Source organism: Enhydra lutris, unplaced genomic scaffold (genome assembly GCF_002288905.1).
Source record: "Enhydra lutris kenyoni isolate GAN:26980312 unplaced genomic scaffold, ASM228890v2 scaffoldscaffold12, whole genome shotgun sequence".
Lineage (NCBI taxonomy): Eukaryota > Metazoa > Chordata > Mammalia > Carnivora > Mustelidae > Enhydra > Enhydra lutris.
This window is the reverse complement of record NW_019154096.1, coordinates 9,645,155-9,663,215: the sequence shown is the minus strand read 5'-3', so window position 1 is coordinate 9,663,215 and position 18,061 is coordinate 9,645,155. Positions and strand designations below refer to the sequence as shown.

At 38.6% G+C, this 18,061-nt stretch overlaps 1 protein-coding gene across 4 annotated transcripts in view; it reads left to right on the top strand.

Moving 5' to 3' along the window:
- Positions 1-18,061, top strand: part of LOC111144760 (protocadherin related 15) — an 817,855-nt gene that overhangs the window by 590,570 nt on the left and 209,224 nt on the right. For all 4 annotated transcript variants that reach the window (XM_022499204.1, XM_022499203.1, XM_022499205.1 and 1 more), the window contains exon 20: positions 5,224-5,340. In XM_022499204.1, the coding sequence (XP_022354912.1) occupies positions 5,224-5,340 (117 nt within the window). The remainder of the gene's footprint in view (positions 1-5,223; positions 5,341-18,061) is intronic.

Below are 18,061 nucleotides of genomic sequence, written 5' to 3'. Positions count from 1 at the left end.
AAGTCAATATTCCACATAGTCATAGTGTGTGCCCTCAATATTGCACTATCTCGAGGTCCCTCAGAGAAGATTCCACAGAGCATGCGCTTCTTGAGATATGGTAAGCGGTGTCTCATAGACAAAGAATTTCATAGACAAATGGATTTGGGGAATGCTGAGGCACACAGAAGTAAACCGATGTCTCCACTGCATGTCTTCATCTAAAAGTCCTTAATAAGCTGGTGTACATTGTGACTCTAAAGGAAATAAAAAATGATTTCCCACATTTTTCCATAGTGGAATTATGGGATTCTTTTTGTTTCTAAAGCTTCTAGTAGGAGTAGTTTTCCAAAGAATGAAATTTGGGGAAAATTTTCTTAGCTTTTAGTGAAAATAACTGTAGGGTTAAATATTGAGTTAATTGTTGTTCTAAATATACAAATTCAACTGATGCAAGTCTCTTTCTTTTTTTAAGCAAAAAAAAAAAAAAAGCTTTGTAAATAATTATGAAAATTATCTTCAGGGAAATAGATTAGCGTTATACAATGTTTAGAAGCATACCAGGTTGCCAAGATAAAAGTATAATAGCTACTTGAAAGAATTTTTAAATTGTAAAGTATTTTTGACCACAAATCTTTAAAAAATTATTGTGGACTTTTATTGAACATCCTCCTCACATCATCTTAGTTAACATCTGATACATAATCTTTTGACAGCTTGGCCAGTTCCTTTTCTACTCATGTCTGAATATCAGAATGCCTCCTGTGGGGTCTTACATGCCAGCATGAGGTCGTGGGTCTGCCCTAATAGCAGGATCACCACAAGCAACTTGACCTCTCTAAGCTTTGGTTTCTTTATAATTAAAATAGAAAGAAAATAGCTCATATATTTCAATGTGATGATAAATTGAACAGACCTGGCATAAAGCCTGATACACCGTAACCATAAAGCATGCACATGCAATTCTGGAGCACGTTGGAGAAAGTAAGACGGAATCTGCTAGAAGATTCTAGCTCAGATCATGCCCATTTTCTTTCAGTTGCCCATAGCTTCCTGGCTTGGAAAACATCCCTAAAGCTCATCTCCCCTTCTCCCCACATTCATCACCCCTTCTCCCCACATTATCATTCCCAAACAGAGAAACTAGATAGGGATGGAATTATGTATTAGAGCTGTGGCTTGCTCAACTTTGCCTAACCTTGTGCTCCTCATGCAACTGACTGCACTGAAGGATGGTCCCACCTGCCGGAGGGCGTGAGTGATGGAGCAGTTACTTTGGTAACAGAGATGTGCCCTGTGTGAAATTTAGTTAAACTCCTTACTACACGCTCTCATTACATCCTTGTACTTTTTTCATAAAATTCGTCATGCCCAGCATTATGTATTTAATTTCTGCTTTCCACTCTGACCCATCAGCTCAGTACCAGTGGGCACTGTGCCTCTCTTGGGGGTAATGAGATCCCCACCATCTAACGTGGTGACCAACACCCAGAGGGAGCTCCATCAGTATTTGTGCTACTGAATGCCACTGGGTACATTTTGCTGGTGTGGCAAAGCAGGGCTTTGATCCCTTCTGAATCAGGGGTTTGCAGCCCCTCAAGAACCCAGAATAACTACACCCTCAGAAATCAAACCAAACTAAAACCAAAACAAACTCACACTTCTAAGAAAGAAGCTTCCAGGGCAGGTTTTGAGGCAAAAAAAAAAAAAAAAAAAAAAAGAAGGAAGAAAAAAGAAAAAGAAAGTTGAGTAAGTTTATGATTTATGTTTAGGATTGCCCCATACAAAACAGAAAAAAAAAGATTTGTCTGGCTGGAGGTGGGGCCTATTTTGATCCTCTGCGCAGAGGGAGAGGGGAGAGAAGGGAGCAACGTCGGACAAGACAAAATGAGAAGTAGAAGTCGCAGGAGGGAGCAAACCGCAGAAGGCAGCCGCTGGGTCAGCGCAGCTGGTCAGACCCAGAAGAGGTCTGGCAGTGGAGAGGGGACCTGGGAACAGACAGAGAAGTCAATGGCACCGTGCTCCAGGAAAGATGGTCATCTGCTTCTCAAGCCTCAAGGCATTTCAGAGGACAGGCAGCAAACAGTTGTAGGTGGACCGTGCCAAGCTGTGGGAGTCCCCCCAGCCACAGCACCCCATCCCCGTGTCCACAGCCAAGCGTGCCTGAGAGCTGAGGATGAGCGCTGGTGTTCGCTGTATCTTCATCCTTCTAAAAAAAGATGATTGGAGCATAAACATCTAGTACAGTTCAGTCTGGAAAAAATCTCTTATCAAGAACAGCTCTTACCCTGATTCCAGAAACTCAAAATTCTTACCATCTCTTTCTCTACTTTTTGTGGAAACCTGCCATTAATCTGCAAGGTCCCCAGCGAGTTCCTGGTTTCCTGGGATGCTCGTTTACAAAGTTTCCTTAAATGCATTCCTCGGTCTGCAGAAGTAGCAATGGTTTCTGTAACTAATTTAGACTTTAGAAAATAAATAAGTGGAACTCATATTTTCTTCTTTCTAGCTCACTGTTCTTTCAGGTACTGTCTTATTTGCTTGAGATGTGGAAGCAAATGATAAACTGACGGGAACATTTTTTTTGTTTTTCTGAGAAGAGCATAGTGTTGTTCTAGATGAGAACCATGTCAACCTCCAGAATACTCTTTAGAAACATGAACCATAATTTTTGTTCAGACCAACAAAGATTATAACCCCGGAAACGAAACTATTAAGGGTCTTCATGATAAAACTGTTAGCAAGTAGACAGAGGAGGCTGTTTCTTTTTGCCAATACTACCCTCTAGTGGAAAATGGGCAACAGAAAAGAGCCTGTACGGAGAGTGCAACTGCTCCTTCCTTTGCTGCGTAACAGAGCATTTGCACAGCAGATTACTGTCTACTTTTCTTCAGCCATCCCTAGAGCATAAATATAAGGAGCTATTGATTATGCCTGTTGGCATCACATTTCAATAAATTTGCTCATCTGAAATCATGCATTGTGCAAGAACGTCTGAGCTATGATAAAAGATTGCAACTCCAAAATATGTACAATGTACTTTAGAGAGAAGGCTCCCACAGTAGCGGCATTGGTTTATTCTTGGTCCTGCCAGTGGCAAGCGAAGGAAAGGAGGAGAAGAAACAGTCCTGTGAGCCCTCTGTTATTACTTAGGTTTGTGTCTAATCAGTCTGTGAGGCCTGATTATAGAAAACAACCACTACGCATGCAGTTAGAATGTGACTCTAGTGAATACTTTGGTAGGGGTAAAGGGGTGGGGCACTGTACTGAGTACTGTTAGCAACTTTATGACAACTAGAAGATCACATGCCTTTTTTTTTTCTCTGAAGAATCAAAGTACCCAAAATATCTTATACCAATAAGGTTGTAAGTATCTTTTGAGATGAGAAAGAAAAAGCAGAAGAAAGAAGAGGAGGAGGAGAACATTTATCAGGACAGATTGAGTTTGCGTGACCTTGGGAACTTGAGTACAGAAAAATTCCAGTGTTGGGTCCCTTCTTTTCTGACCTTCAGAAGTTACAACTTTGGGTGCAAAAGGATTTCCACCCCTTTAGTTACAAGATTCACTCATTAAATTAATTGGTGCTCTTGAAAAGAGCAGGAGAAAAGTGTGCGTGCAAATGTTTTATATATGTACCCCCTGCCTGAAACCTCAAGATCAGTACCATCCACCACCCTCATTATCGAGGATGGTGCTTTCAATGTCTTGTACTTGTTCAGATTCTAAAGGTCGTAATTTATAAAAGAAGCTTTTTCATTTTTTGTTCACAGAAGGTTATGAAGACTGTATGTCAAAACCCAGGAAATGGAATTTTTACTTTTTAGTTTTGCTTACACTTAAAGATCTCTTATTTTTCATTAAAGTTTGCAGATTTTCTCATATTTACAACTTAGAAGTCAACTTTATTGTGAATATAAAAGCAAATGCTGTTTGATTGTAACAGATAATTATCCTGACCTCTTTGCAAAAAGAGGTGTTTATATTCAGTTAATTAGTGGGTTTCCAATTTACATTGTACGGGGAAATTGTTGTATCAGAGCAGATATTAAAAACTGTGTAGAATAATTTTCTTCTTTTGTTTTTAATAACAAGTGAGAAAAAGATGACCTGGGGAGTAAGATAATTAACACATTCAGCTTTAAGCTCAAATGTGTCTGACCCAAAGTACCCAAAACAATGCAGGGTGTAGTGATTATTTTAAAAACAAGTAAATTTAAGAAATATAGATCTGCCATGGTAGGAAGCATTATTTTGAGGAAAAACTAAAATGCGGTTCTCTATAAAACATAAAATGGTTGGGGAAAAAATGGTCTTGCTCTCAAAGGACCAGATTTATTAATTTGACTCTGTCAAATAACTAGATTAATTTAGGCAGAGTCACGACTATCTGCTGAATCAGTGTCTTTGCCTGTCAAATGGCAAGTAAGTGACATGAGGTGAAGACCATCATTTTCCTGAGTGACCTCAGTAGACCCAGTGCCTAGCACTGAGTCATAGAAATGGGGAGAACTTGATAATTATTTGTTTAAAGAGTGATACTACATAAATAACAATGCACTTATATCACTGAGTGGTAAAAATAAAATAGATGCCTATAAATTAACTTGAAAACCTCCTGCAATAAATCACCATTGTTTTCTATCAGAACATCTAATTCTATGTGTCATTCTTGTAGTGTGCTATAGAGAAAACATTCTTGAACCATTTTATGTTTGTGAAAATGTAAGATGGCATCAAAGCCTGTTTCATAGTTTGCATTTGAAATGCGCTAATCATCCCATTATGCTAAGTACATCCAGAATTTTCAGTGGCAACAGAAACATTAGTGGGCTTTTTTTTTTTTTTTTTTTTTTTTGAAAAGGAACAGCAGCACAAGAAGGCACTATCCTTGACACCTGTGTCATAGAATGGCCCTTTTTAGTGAAGTTGCCCATCCCTGTTTCCAGAGTTCAGAGCCACCTCATACCACTGGAACTACCTCCTGGGAAAATTGCGAGCATCTTTCCCATGTCCAGAGGCATAATTTCAGACCATTTGATGGAGTGGCATGCTATTTCACGCGTGAATATTGATTGGATAGTTCTGCCAGCTTCCTTCGGGCCATGGCTCTGCAGTAAGAATCATGGGTGGAAGGTTGATGGTGACAAATAGGTTGTGTGATAGGAAGAGAGGGAGCCAGACTCATAACTGTGCCCCCAACCCGCTGTTACCAGCAGCTCTAAATTCTCCATTGTGTTTTCCAGGATATGAATGATTATCCACCTGTATTTAGTAAACGGATCTACAAGGGGATGGTGGCTCCAGACGCCGTCAAGGGCACACCCATCACGACCGTTTATGCTGAAGATGCAGACCCCCCTGTAAGTAAGGGATAGGGTTGGATACTTGGGAGCCTAGCAGAGAGGACCTTGCACGGTCACACAGGACACACTTTCTGGGCAGCACGTTCGGACAGTCTGAGTCCACTCTGTCCTCCCCAGTCATTTCATGTGTGTTCGCCTGTAGCACCCATGGGGACACACACACTTCACACAATTATTATTGAACACAGTTAAGCAGATGCCTTCTATGTTGCTGGAATTCAGAATTTGCTATTCACCAATGTATCCCACATGAATAATAAATAGAGCTGGAAAAGTTCTCTGTGTTCAGAGTCAGTATCATTTGGGCTCTTTATTTAGGACAGTGTAAGATTAATTTAATTGGTTTAGGTTTCATCTTTAAGAGTTTTCCCTTTTAGTCACATATTACTATCAATGGATGACATAATAGTTATATTGAATGTGTTAATTTTGGTAATTTTGGTAAATAGTAATATGGTGTTTAGAACATATTTAATGCAGTCTTTATTATCCAGAATTTTACCTCTTTTGAGATATTCCAGATTGCCTTCCAAAATAGAGGGTTTTCTTTACAGCAGAAGCGAGGTAAATTTTCCTTAGTGTTATTATGTTGATGAGTGAAAAGTAGCATGTAGAAAAAATAGTACCTATATAAAATGCTTTGTATAAATAATGTGAGCACTTTATAAATATTAATTAATCTCTTAATAGCCAAATAATGAAGATCTAGATGTTTTACTTTTGAGTGAGCTTCCACCATTAGTCAGGGGCTGATATACTCTACAAAAATAAAAGAAATATTAAATAAGACATTTTAGAAAAACAAGAAAATAGAGAAAGACCCGAATTTTATAAGTGATCTAGGAGTTCTGTTTCATATTGCTAATATAAATAGTATTTGTGTAATGCCGTTTATTTAATAAAAGGTGAATGACTGTCAGAACATTTTTCACCTTCAACTGTGACAGGTCATATGCAGTCTTTTGTGATGATAAGGTCTTGAAAAATAATAATGTTAACATGAAAGTAGTAACCTTTCCGTCAGACGCTCCTTTTCTCTAGTGTGTTAAAATGTCTTTGAAACTGTTTTATTGCATTCTGGGAAATGTGATAGGCAAAATTTTGTAGATTTGGACACACTAGTCAATATGGTGAATATGAAATTGGTGCTATATCTGCTTTTAATAGAAACTGTCAGAAAATATATATATATATAAACTGCCAGAGGTAGAAACTACTTTGAAATGAAGAGTACACTTTCAGTTCTCTTGAAGGCATGTGTTTTGAACATCAAGTCTATACTGATTATTGTGCTAACCAGTTTTTGCTCTCCAGACTGGAGAATCTTCTAGGAAAAACAGAACTGCTCATAGGAATTAAAACACACTCTACTAAATGAGTATAAACAAGCCCAGCATCTTAAAATACTCATATATCTTTCTCTTTTTTAAAGATTTATTTATTTAAGAAAGAGTGTGAGTGGGGTCAGGGACAGAGGGAGAGAAGCAGACTTCCCCGCTGACTTGGGGATCCCAACGCAAGGCTCCATCCAATCCCAGGATTCGGACCCTGAGATCATGACATGGGCCTTAATCAGGAGTCAGATGTGTAACAAACTGATCCACGCAGGCACCCCCAAATATTTGTATTTCTAAGACATTTATATTAGCACAGAATGGAAGGTAGTGTTAAGATTAATGGTATTAATGATAAGAGACTAAATGTAGGTATGCTGATCCCCTATGTGCCACATACCCCAGGTGTGGGTACGGATGCCAAAATCCTCACTTTCCTTTTGGCACCTGCCACCTTGGTACCTGGCTGAACCTTCAGATCACCCCACCGATGTGAGAGAAGTTGTCTCGGTCTGTTGTCTGTTCCATAAAGAAATACTATTATTTATGTAAAATATCTAGAGAGAGGCCCTCAACTTGTGGTGAGATAAATGTTTACAATAGTTTAATAGGGAAATTAGATTTTGTTACTCATTTTTTTATTCCCTTAAATGGGTTTGAAGATTAAGATCTTACTCCCCTCAAGGGCAGATAGCACATTTTTGGGTAGTCCAGGCTTTGAGTCTCATTTACCACCTCTGGATCTTTCCTTTTTTACAGCCTGACATGTATGGAAATTTATGGAAATTTACCAGTTTCAAATTCCATATTTCTGTTAAGAAGTTCTTAGGTTTGTATCCCCAGTAGTAGTTTCTCACATTTAACATCTAATGCTGGCTTTTCAGTAGATGAAAGACAGATGATAGTCATTCAGTGGAAATACTGAGCATACTTATTTCAGTTAGGGAGTGTGTATTTTGTCAGACTCAGTTTTTTAAGTTTTTTATTCTAATTTCAGTGTGGTTAACATACAGTGTAGGAATAGTTTCAGGTGTACAATATAGTGATTCAACACTTCTGTACATTACTCCTTGCTCATCGTGACAAGTGAGCTCCTGAATCCCCCTCACCTATTCCCCCCTCCACCTCTCTTCTGGTAACCATCAGCGTTCTCTGTAGCTAAGAGTCTGTTTCTTGGTCTCTCTCTCTCTCTCTCTCTTTCCTTTGTTTGTTTCTTTTGTTTCTTAAATCCCATGTATGAGTGAAACCATATGGCATTTGTCTTTCTCTGACTGACTTATTTTGCTTAGCATTATATTCTCTAGCTCCATCCATGTTGATGCAGATGGTGAGATCTCATTCTTTTTTATGGCTCAGTAATATTCCATTGTGTACATATACCACATGTTCTTTATCCACTCATGTGATGATGGATTTTGGAACACTTCTATAATTTGGCTACTGTAAATAACGTGGCTATAAACATAGGGGTGCATGTATCCTTCTGGATTAATGTTTTTGTATTTTTTGAGTAAATACCCAGTAGTGTAAGTCCTGGATTGCAGGGTAGTTTTATTTTCAATTTTTTGAGGAACCTCCATACTGTTTCCCATACTGGCTGCACCAGCTTGCATCCCTACCAACAGTGCACGAGGGTTCCCCTTTCTCCGCATCCCTGCCAACACCTGGTCTTTCTTGTGTTATTGATTTTATTCTTTCTGACATGTTCTCAGGCTCAGTGCTGATACTTGACACACCAGCAATCTTCTGCATAACCAGTGTTCAGCACTGAGTTTTCCAGTGATTGCTGGCAAGCTGGATCCCTTAAGTTAACATAGTTGCAACTGGGCTACACCTACACCAATCATAAATAAAAGCTCGATTCCTTGAAAATATTCAGAACATAAATTTCACATTACACAACTTTCAAAAGTATTATGACTGATTTTTACTTGTATAATTTTATGTCAGTGCCATAAATCCAGAATATGTATTTTTTTGAATGAGGTTACTGAGTATTTTCTACTTTGTTGCTATTATAAGCATTCCATAATTAGAAGATACCGTTCAGGGCTCCCATGTGTAAGTATCTTTGGAAACACTTTGTGTATTTAATGGTCTCTTTTCCAAACTAGAAAGGAAGGTTCTCGAGGACAAGAATCAAAGCTTAACTCCAGTTTGCATGTCCACATCCAACGCTATGCTTGAGACTTTGCAGTCTCTTAGGAAACATTCATTAGATAATTGAATAAATGAATAAATTAACAGTGATTTCTATACTCTCCAGAACTGACAAAGTACGCCAGATATTCAGAAATTGTGTGATTTGTGACAATGGGAAAACTTGGGTGTCTCTAGTTTGGCCATCGAGGGCTGTGCAGATAGAGCGGGTGGTGCATGTGCAAGACAGAGCAGACTGATGTGTCCGCAAGGTGGAGAAAGGCTTCTTCACCCTCCTAGCCTGGGCATGGCCACAACTCAGCAGTAATAACGTTCGCCTCAAGAAACTGGCCACCTCCTTTTCAAGACATTGTGTTTCCTCTAAATGAAGGGAGAACCACCTACTTTTAACCCAGAAAGTAGCAAAACAAAATCCTTTGAAGTATCAGATGGATAACCTGGATAAAGTCTTAAAGCCAAAGAGAACACCGTTGCTGAATATAAATGAAGAATTATAAAATGCATGTTTTACAAAACTGAAGTGCTCTAGACAGGGGTTGGTGGGGGAAACAACCTCCCAGGGACTTGTTTTTTTCCCACTGAATTAAAGTTGTTAGGACTTTATTTTTTGCCTTGCTTTTGTGACAGCGTTGGCATTAAGGAGTTCACAGAGATGTGAATAGGTAATGACTGATCATTTTGGATATTAAAAATCACTAACCTTTCTTTCTGCTCACCAGAGACCTCTCAATCCAACTTTCACAAAACAAAACTGCAAGTGTAATTTCCATTTGCATATTTTATTCTTCCAGAAGCTGCAGGCCAAACCCCGAAATACAAGAGTTCTGTTTGTGGGCAGGGCAAGCGCCTGACAGAACGGGACCCCTTGTGAGAATGTAGATGCAGAAAAGTTGGCATAAATAAATGAAGTTTACATTTTGCTCATTTCCAAGAAAGTATGAGGAATCCATGGGAGATCCCTTTCCTCATGGTTATATAATTCTTTCCACTTAATGCATTTTAGGAAGTTATAGGATTCTCATTTAAAGTCAAGTAGTAGTTGGAACATGTTCAATATTAGCAATTGTCACACTCTTGTTTGCATATATTAGTGTATTATTGACATGGAAGACTTCTTTTTTTTGGGATTTTGATATTCACTTATGAAATACATATGCTCCCTAAAAGAGATCTTGCAAGTTCTCAATAGTAATTGGCTTTAAAAATCAGTTAAGTATTCTCATTATATTTTTTTTCAGAAATAATTTTTATAAAAGGCCAATAATTACAAGTGTGGGTTACTTTTGCCTCTGCTGAGATTTTGAGAGCTATACTAGCCACTCAGTTTAAACAAGCTGCCTGAAGAATTATTTCTAAAGTGTTTTCACAAGTGGCTTTAACATACTTCTCAATCATTCAAGTTTCATTGGTCTCTAAGAGAGTAAAAAAAAAGGTTAGTCAGGTTTTTTTTCCTATGACGCATACCTGATGTTTTATTAAATTGATGTGACGTCACCAAATAAGGCCAAGTCATTACAGTGATCTTGTCAAAATCATTAACCCTCCAGTTAGTGACTCTGTTGCAGTCTAAGAGCAGAGGTAGGGCCGAAGAAGAAAAGCAATCATTATCTGTATCCGTGATTTGCCACCTGCTTGCTTTGTGGGCGAGAGTTCAAAGTATTTAGGGCCACGAGTTTGAGATTATATTTTTCTCTCCAGATAACATGGGTGTTCTGCTTTCTTTGCCATTGACATCTTTACAGATTTGACTTTCATCACCCACCACATACTGGCTTGTGGAGTTATTCTGTATGGATTTAGATTATTGCTAGCAAGGTAGCAAAAATTCTGCTGTCAGAGCTCGGGGGCTACTAACCACGTTCACTGACCCTGGAGTATATGGGAGGAAGTGCACACAGCTCAGGGAATAGTTATCAAAAACTGTTTTTACGATGCATGTCTGCTTGTGAAAATTGAGTTGATGTAGCCCCAACCTGCGTCCCTCTGATCTCAAATACTTAATTAGAAAGAAAGCACACAGTGAGACAGTTGGGACTTGATCTTTAAAATGACAATGAGCTATAATTAGATTTGAGAGTATAAATGAGTAGAAAAGGGAAGGTTTTATGAGAAAGTTTACACATGATTAATGTCTAGAAAAGGCTTATCTAATGTTTTAGGAATCTGTGTCATTTTCCTTTTGTGGCTTATTGATTCCTTTCAAGAACAATTACATTGTTAGCATTACTTGAGATCAATATTAGATTTAAGTGTTTCAGAAGTAAATATTGCTCTTCTAATTAAAAACCTGCCATCTTACTTGGACTTAAAGGGCGTTTTTCTTGTGTTATGAATGGTAAGTAACATCAGTGAAGTTTAGGGTTATTTGTTTTGTTTTGTTTTGCTTTGTTTTTAGCCTTTACAAAAGTGTCACCCAGTGATACATCAGTGACTTACACCATTTCTTTTTTTTAAAAGAGAATATGCCTCATGGGGTTAGGCTTCCTATACACATTAACACAAGTTTTCCAAAGTAACTGAGTGAAATATAGCAGAACTTCTCTGGAGCTCACCTAGCAACCTCCCTTAGGCTTAAATTATGTGCTTTATTGTGAAATTCTTCCAGGGGAAATGGAAAGAGACCCTCTGAAAGAGTTTCTTAGCTTCTCATGATCTGGACTTGGCCTCAACAACCCTCAAAGCCAAGCCACTGGTAACTCTTGGTCTTAGAATCTCCACTCCACACTTCTTCCCTATCCTTAAACACTGGCCATATGAAGACAGTAGACCTACAATCCAATATGTGCCTGGCACAACACAGATACCTCATAAAACTTATTGAATGAATGAATCAATCCGAAAACATTTATTGTGGACCTAACAATTAAGAATATGGAAAGACAGACACAGAGGTCAAGCCATGGGAATGCATATTAAAAATGCCAAGAAATGCACCAGTCTGTAGAGAATGGGGGAACATGTGTGTCCCGGTGATGTCTGAATCTACTCCAGACAGGAATTCAACTCTGAGAATCATATAGGGCATTCACTTAAGTAAGGGTAGAAGAAATAGCCAAAGGAAATGTATTCAAAAATCGCAGAGTCAAAAATATCCATCTTATGACCATGATTTTGTGTGACATGATTGGAATATGTCTGATTAAATAAATGTTAGCTACTTAAAAGAATAGCCCACAGGGCACCTGGGTTGCTCACTTGTTAAGTGTCTGCCTTTGGCTCGAGTCATGATCTCAGGATCTTGGGATCCAGTTCCCCATCAGGCTCCCTGCTCAGTAGGGAGCCTGCTTATCGTTCTCCCTCTGCTTGCTGCTCCCCCTGCTTGTGTTTGTGTTCTCTCCCTCTCTCTCTCTCTGTCAAATAAATAAATAAAATCTTTTTAAAAAGTAGCCCCAAAATATCAGGACTGTCTTAGATACCCATTTGTAGACTGGAACTATGGCAAATATGGTTTTGTAAAACCCATTTTATCATATAGAAAAATGGAAGCTTACTCAAGACTTAACAAAAAGCAGTGACAAAAGTCGGACCTATGGGCGCCTTGGTGGCTCAGTCGTTAGTTGTCTGCCTTCAGCTCAGGTTCTGATCCCAATGTCCTGGGATCCAGCCCCACATCAGGCTCCCTTCTCAGTGGGAGTCTGCCCCTCTACCTGCTTGTGCTCCCTCTCTGTCTCTCTCTCTTTCAAATAAATAAAATCTTAAAAAAAAAAAATCAGAGCTACACAGTGGAACAGTGATTTGTTTCTGAGATGCAGTCTTTATTGGATGAAATAATAAATGAAAGCCAAGGATTACTTAACAGATTTGCTTCATTTAATCATTCAAAAAAAAAAAAAAATACTGGGGTGGACAAAGGAAACAGAGAAAGCAGAAATAATAAAGTCATTGAAATGGAAGAATTAATAGTGATTGGGCAGGAAGCTAAAGATACAGATGAAATAAAAGCAAAATCAAAAGTGAATCACAGCCTTCTGTCTTGACTGATGAAGACACTGGTGATATTAGTTGGTGGAAATAAGGTAGATGGAGAATAAAGCTCTCCTAAGAGGAAACTATTGAGATCAAAGTAGGACATAGACCATTTTAAATGATTTCAGAACACATGTGTGCCACCAGATACAGAAGGCTATGTCGTCCTCCCAGATCTGGGCAGGATTTTAGTGTTGGGTCTGGCAGAAACTTCTCTCTTTCCCAGGATTATAGTCTCACACAACAAGGGAATGCCTAACACCTAGTGCTGAGAGGAGGCTGGAGGCAGATGGCAGGAAGGGCCATGAGTTCTTCTCATGAGTTCAGGGAGGATGGAGCACATGCTCGGTGGCCACAGCTGTTTCCATCTGATGCCAGGGGGACCTGGCTACATTGAGAGGGCCAGGAAGGGATCCGGTAGAAAATATGGGAGTGAGAACACAAGAAAAAGTGCAGAATAGGAGCCACCTGGATTGAAGTTGACGCTATAAGAGTAATGAATACATCCTCTAAGAAAGAATATGTAACCAGATAAGTAAAAACCTTGGAAATAAATCCTCAGGTTATGCCCTCTTGAGGATGGGCCAGGGGTTGAGGAGGGAAACAGAAAGACCAAGGGGCAGGAGAGAAGTCTGGTAGGCATGTAGTTCAGAGCAAAGGAAGTGTTCAATGCAGAGAAGGAAATTAAAAGGTAAAGGATTTTTTTTACAGACAGGGCAAGATGAATGACATCAAGCTGAGTGGATGACCTTAGTTCTGTTGATTAGACTTGTGGGGAAGCTCAGTGGTAAGCCATCCTCTGCTGCTCTCCTGCAGCTGGCTTTCCCTTTTATTTGTCATGTGTCTGAGTTATTTGGGGCATGACTTTTATCTATAAGTCACTTTTTTTTGTTTTTGACCTTGTTTATTTTTATCACATCTTTTTTTGAAGAATTGAATTCTACATTAAAATGTCTGGCATTTTAATTCCATTTCTCAGATGCATTTACATTAACTATTTATACTTATTTTTGTATTTAAGCATATGCAAGATTTATGCCCATCTTCCTATATTTTGATGCATCCATTTTTATGATCTGTACTTTGTTGCCTCTCGTGGATTACTCCTCTGTCTTAAACTTTGTAGGAAGGATACATATGTTGTGAGTTCCAAGTATGAAATTTTCTTTTGCTTATACATGTAACATATGAGTTCACAGGCTATTACTGTCTCAAGTTCAAACTTTTACTTTTTAAAACTGTATATATGCTTTCCCACTATTTTCTGTATTTTTACTTATTTATTAACTTATTTAGGGAGTAAGAGAGAGGAGGGATGGGCAGAGGGAGAGGGAGAGAGAATATCTCAAGCAGACTCCCTGCTGAATACAGAGCCTGATAGGGGGCTCCATCTCAGGACCCTGAGATCATGACCTGAACCCAAACCAAGAGTCGGTTGCTAAAACTACCAAGTCACCTTTCACCGATATATATTGAGAAATTCTTTTGTCTATATTAGCTGTTTCTGATATATAATGGTCCCTTTCCACCTGAAAACTTACAGAGTTCATCACCCCAGGATAGTTTTAAGTAATGTCAGGGCTATGTAGAGATTGGCTGGTCTCGCCTCCTCAAGCCCCTACTGGCCAGCCATGCATGGGTAATTCACCGTCACTCTGTCCCTGAGTTCTCCCATTTGTAAGATGAAGACAAAACAACATAAATGAACTATTTTATTTATTTTTATTTTTTATTAACATATAATGTATTATTAGGCCCAAGGGGTACAGGTCTGTGAATTGCCAGGTTTACATACTTCACAACACACTTCATAGCACATACTTCCCCCAACCACCCTCTCCTTACTCTCCTACCCCCTGCAACCCTCAGTTTGTTTTGTGAGATTAAGAGTCTCTTATGGTTTGTCTCCCTCCCGATCCCATCTTGTTTCATTTTTTCCTTCCCTACCCCACAAACTGCCACTTTGCCTCTCAACTTCCTATCAGGGAGATCATATGATAATTGTCTTTCTCTGAATGACTTATTTCGCTAAGCATAATACCTTCTAGATCCATCCACATCGTTGCAAATGCCAAGATTTCATTTCTTTTTTTTTAAGATTTCATTTCTTTTGATGGCTGCATAATATTCCAGTGTGTGTGTGTGTGTGTGTGTGTATCACATCTTCTTTATCCATTCACCTGTTGAAGGGCATCTAGGTTCTTTCCATAATTTGGCTATTGTGGACATTGCTGCTATAAACATTCGGGTGCATGTGCCCCTTCGGATCACTACATTTGTATCTTTAGGGTAAATACCCAGTAGTGTGATTGCTAGGTCATAGGTTAGCTCTATTTGCAACGTTTTGAGGAACCTCCATGCTATTTTCCAGAGTGGCTGTACCAACTTGAATTCCCACCAACTGTGTAGGAGGGTTCCCCTTTCTCCGCATCCTCTCCAACATCTGTCATTTTCTGACATGTTGATTTTAGCCATTCCAACTGGGTGAGGTGGTATCTCATTGTGGTTTTGATTTGTATTTCCCTGATGCCGAGTGATGTGGAGCAGTTTTTCATGTGTCTGTTGGCCATATGGATGTCTTCTTTGCAGAAATGTCTGTTTGTGTTCTCTGTCCATTTCTTGAATGGATTCTTTGTTCTATTTTTTTTTTGTTTTGGATTCTTTTTTCTTTGGGTGTTGAGTTTGATAAGTTCTTTATAGATTTTGGATACTAACTCTTTATCTGATATGTCATTTGCAAATATCTTCTCCCATTCTGTCGGTTATCTTTTGGTTTGTTGACTGTTTCCTTTGCTGTGCAAAAGCTCTTGATCTTGATGAAGTCCCAATAGTTCATTTTTGCCCTTGTTTCTCTTGCCTTCAGCAATGTTTCTGGGAAGAAGTTCCTGCGGCTGAGGTCTAAGAGGTTGCTGCCTGTGTTCTCCTCAAGGATTTTGATGGATTCCTTTCTCACATTGAGGTCTTTCATCCACTTTGAGTTTTTTTGTGTGAGTGGTGTAAGAAAATGGTCCAGTTTAATTTTTCTGCATGTGGCTGTCCAATTTTCCCAACACCATTTGTTGAAGAGACTGTCTTTTTTCCATTGGACATTCTTTCCTGCTTTGTCGAAGATTAATTGACTGTATAATTATATGTTTACTTCTGCACTTTCTATTCTGTTCCATTGATCTATGTGTCTTTTTTTGTGTCAATACCATACTGTCTTCATGATGACAGCTTTGTAATAGAGCTTGAAGTCTGGAATTGTGATGCCACCAACTTTGGTTTTCTTTTTCAACATTCCTCTGGATATTCTGGGTCTTTTCTGGTTCCATATAAATTTTAGGATTATTTGTTCCATTTCTTTGAAAAAAAAAATGGTGGCATTTTGATAGGGATTGCATTAAACATATAGATTGGTTTAGGTAACAAAGACATTTTCACAATATTTGTTCTTCCAATCCCTGAGCATGGAACATTTTTCCATTTATTTGTGTCTTCTTCAATTTCTTTCATGAGTACTTTATAGTTTTCTGAGTACAGATTCTTTGCCTTGTTGGTTAGGTTTATTCCTAGGTATTTTATGGTTTTAGGTGCAATTGTAAATGGGATCAACTCCTTAATTTCCCCTTCTTCTGTCTTTTTTTTTTTAAAGATTTTATTTATTTGACAGAGAGAGAGAGATCACAAGCAGAGAGAGAGAGAGAGGAGGAAGCAGGCTCCCTGCCTAGCAGAGAGCCCGATGCGGGACTCGATCCCAGAACCCTGAGATCAGGACCTGAGCTGAAGGCAGAGGCCTAACCCACTGAGCCACCCAGGCAGCCCCCCCTTCTTCTGTCTTGTTGTTGGTGTATAGAAATGCAACTGATTTCTGTGCATTGATTTTATATCCTGACATTTTATTGAATTCCTGTACAAGTTCTAGTTTTGGAGTGGAGTCTTTGGGGTTTTCCACATAAAGTATCATATCATCTGCAAAGAGTGATAGTTTGACTTCTTCTTTGCCGATTTGGATGCCTTTAATTTCTTTTTGTTGTCTGATTGCTGAAGCTAGAACTTCTAGTACTATGTTAAATAGCAGTGGTGATAGTGGACATCCCTGCCATGTTCCTGATCTTAGTGGAAAAGCTCTCAGTTTTTCTCCATTGAGAATGTTATTTGTGGTGGGTTCTTCATAGAAGCCTTTGGTGATATTGAGGATGTACCCTCTATCCCTACACTTTGAAGATTTTTGATTGAGAAAGGATGTTATACTTTGTCAAATGCTTTTTCCGCATCTATTGAGAGTATCATATGGTTCTTGTTCTTTCTTTTATTAATGTGTTGTATCACATTGATTGATTTGCGGATGTTGAACCAAACTTGCAGCCCTGGAATAAATCCCACTTGGTCGTGGTGAATAATCCTTTTAATGTACTGTTGGATCCTATTGACTAGTAATTTGGTGGGAATTTTCACATCTGTGTTCATCAATGATATTGTTCTGTAATTCTCTTTTTTGATGGGCTCTTTGTCTGGTTTTGGGATCAAGGTAATGCTGGCCTCAGAAAATGAGTTTGGAAGTTTTCTTTTCATTTCTATTTTTTGGAACAGTTTCAGGAGAATACGAATTAATTCTTCTTTAAATGCTTGGTAGAATTCCCCTGGGAAGCTGTCTGGCCCTGTGCTCTTGTTTGTTGGGATGTTTTTGATGACTGCTTGAATCTCCTTACTGCTTATGGTTCTGTTCAGGTTTTCTATTTCATCCTGGTTCACTTGTGGTAGTTTATATGTCTCTAGGAATGCATCCATTTCTTCCAAATTGTCAAATTTGCTGGCATATATTTACTCATAATATGTTCTTATAATTGTTTGTATTTCTTTGGTGTTGGTTGTGATCTCTCTTCTTTCATTCATGATTTTATTTATTTGGGTCCTTTCTCTTTTCTTTTTGATCAGTCTGGCTAGGGGTTTATCAATCTTACTAATTCTTTCAAAGAACCAGCTCCTAGTTTCGTTGATTTGTTCTATTGTTTTTTTGGTTTCTATTTCATTGATTTCTGCTCTGATCTTTATTATTTCTCTTCTTCTCCTAGGTTTAGGCTTTCTTTATTGTTTTTTCTCCAGCTCCTTTAGGTGTAGGGTTAGGTTGTGTATTTGAGATCTTTCTTGTTTCTTGAGAAAGACTTGTATCCCTATATATTTTTCTCTCAGGACTGCCTTTGCTGTGTCCCACAGATTTTGAACTATTGTGTTTTCTTTATCATTTGTTTCCATGAATTTTTTTCAATTCTTCTTTA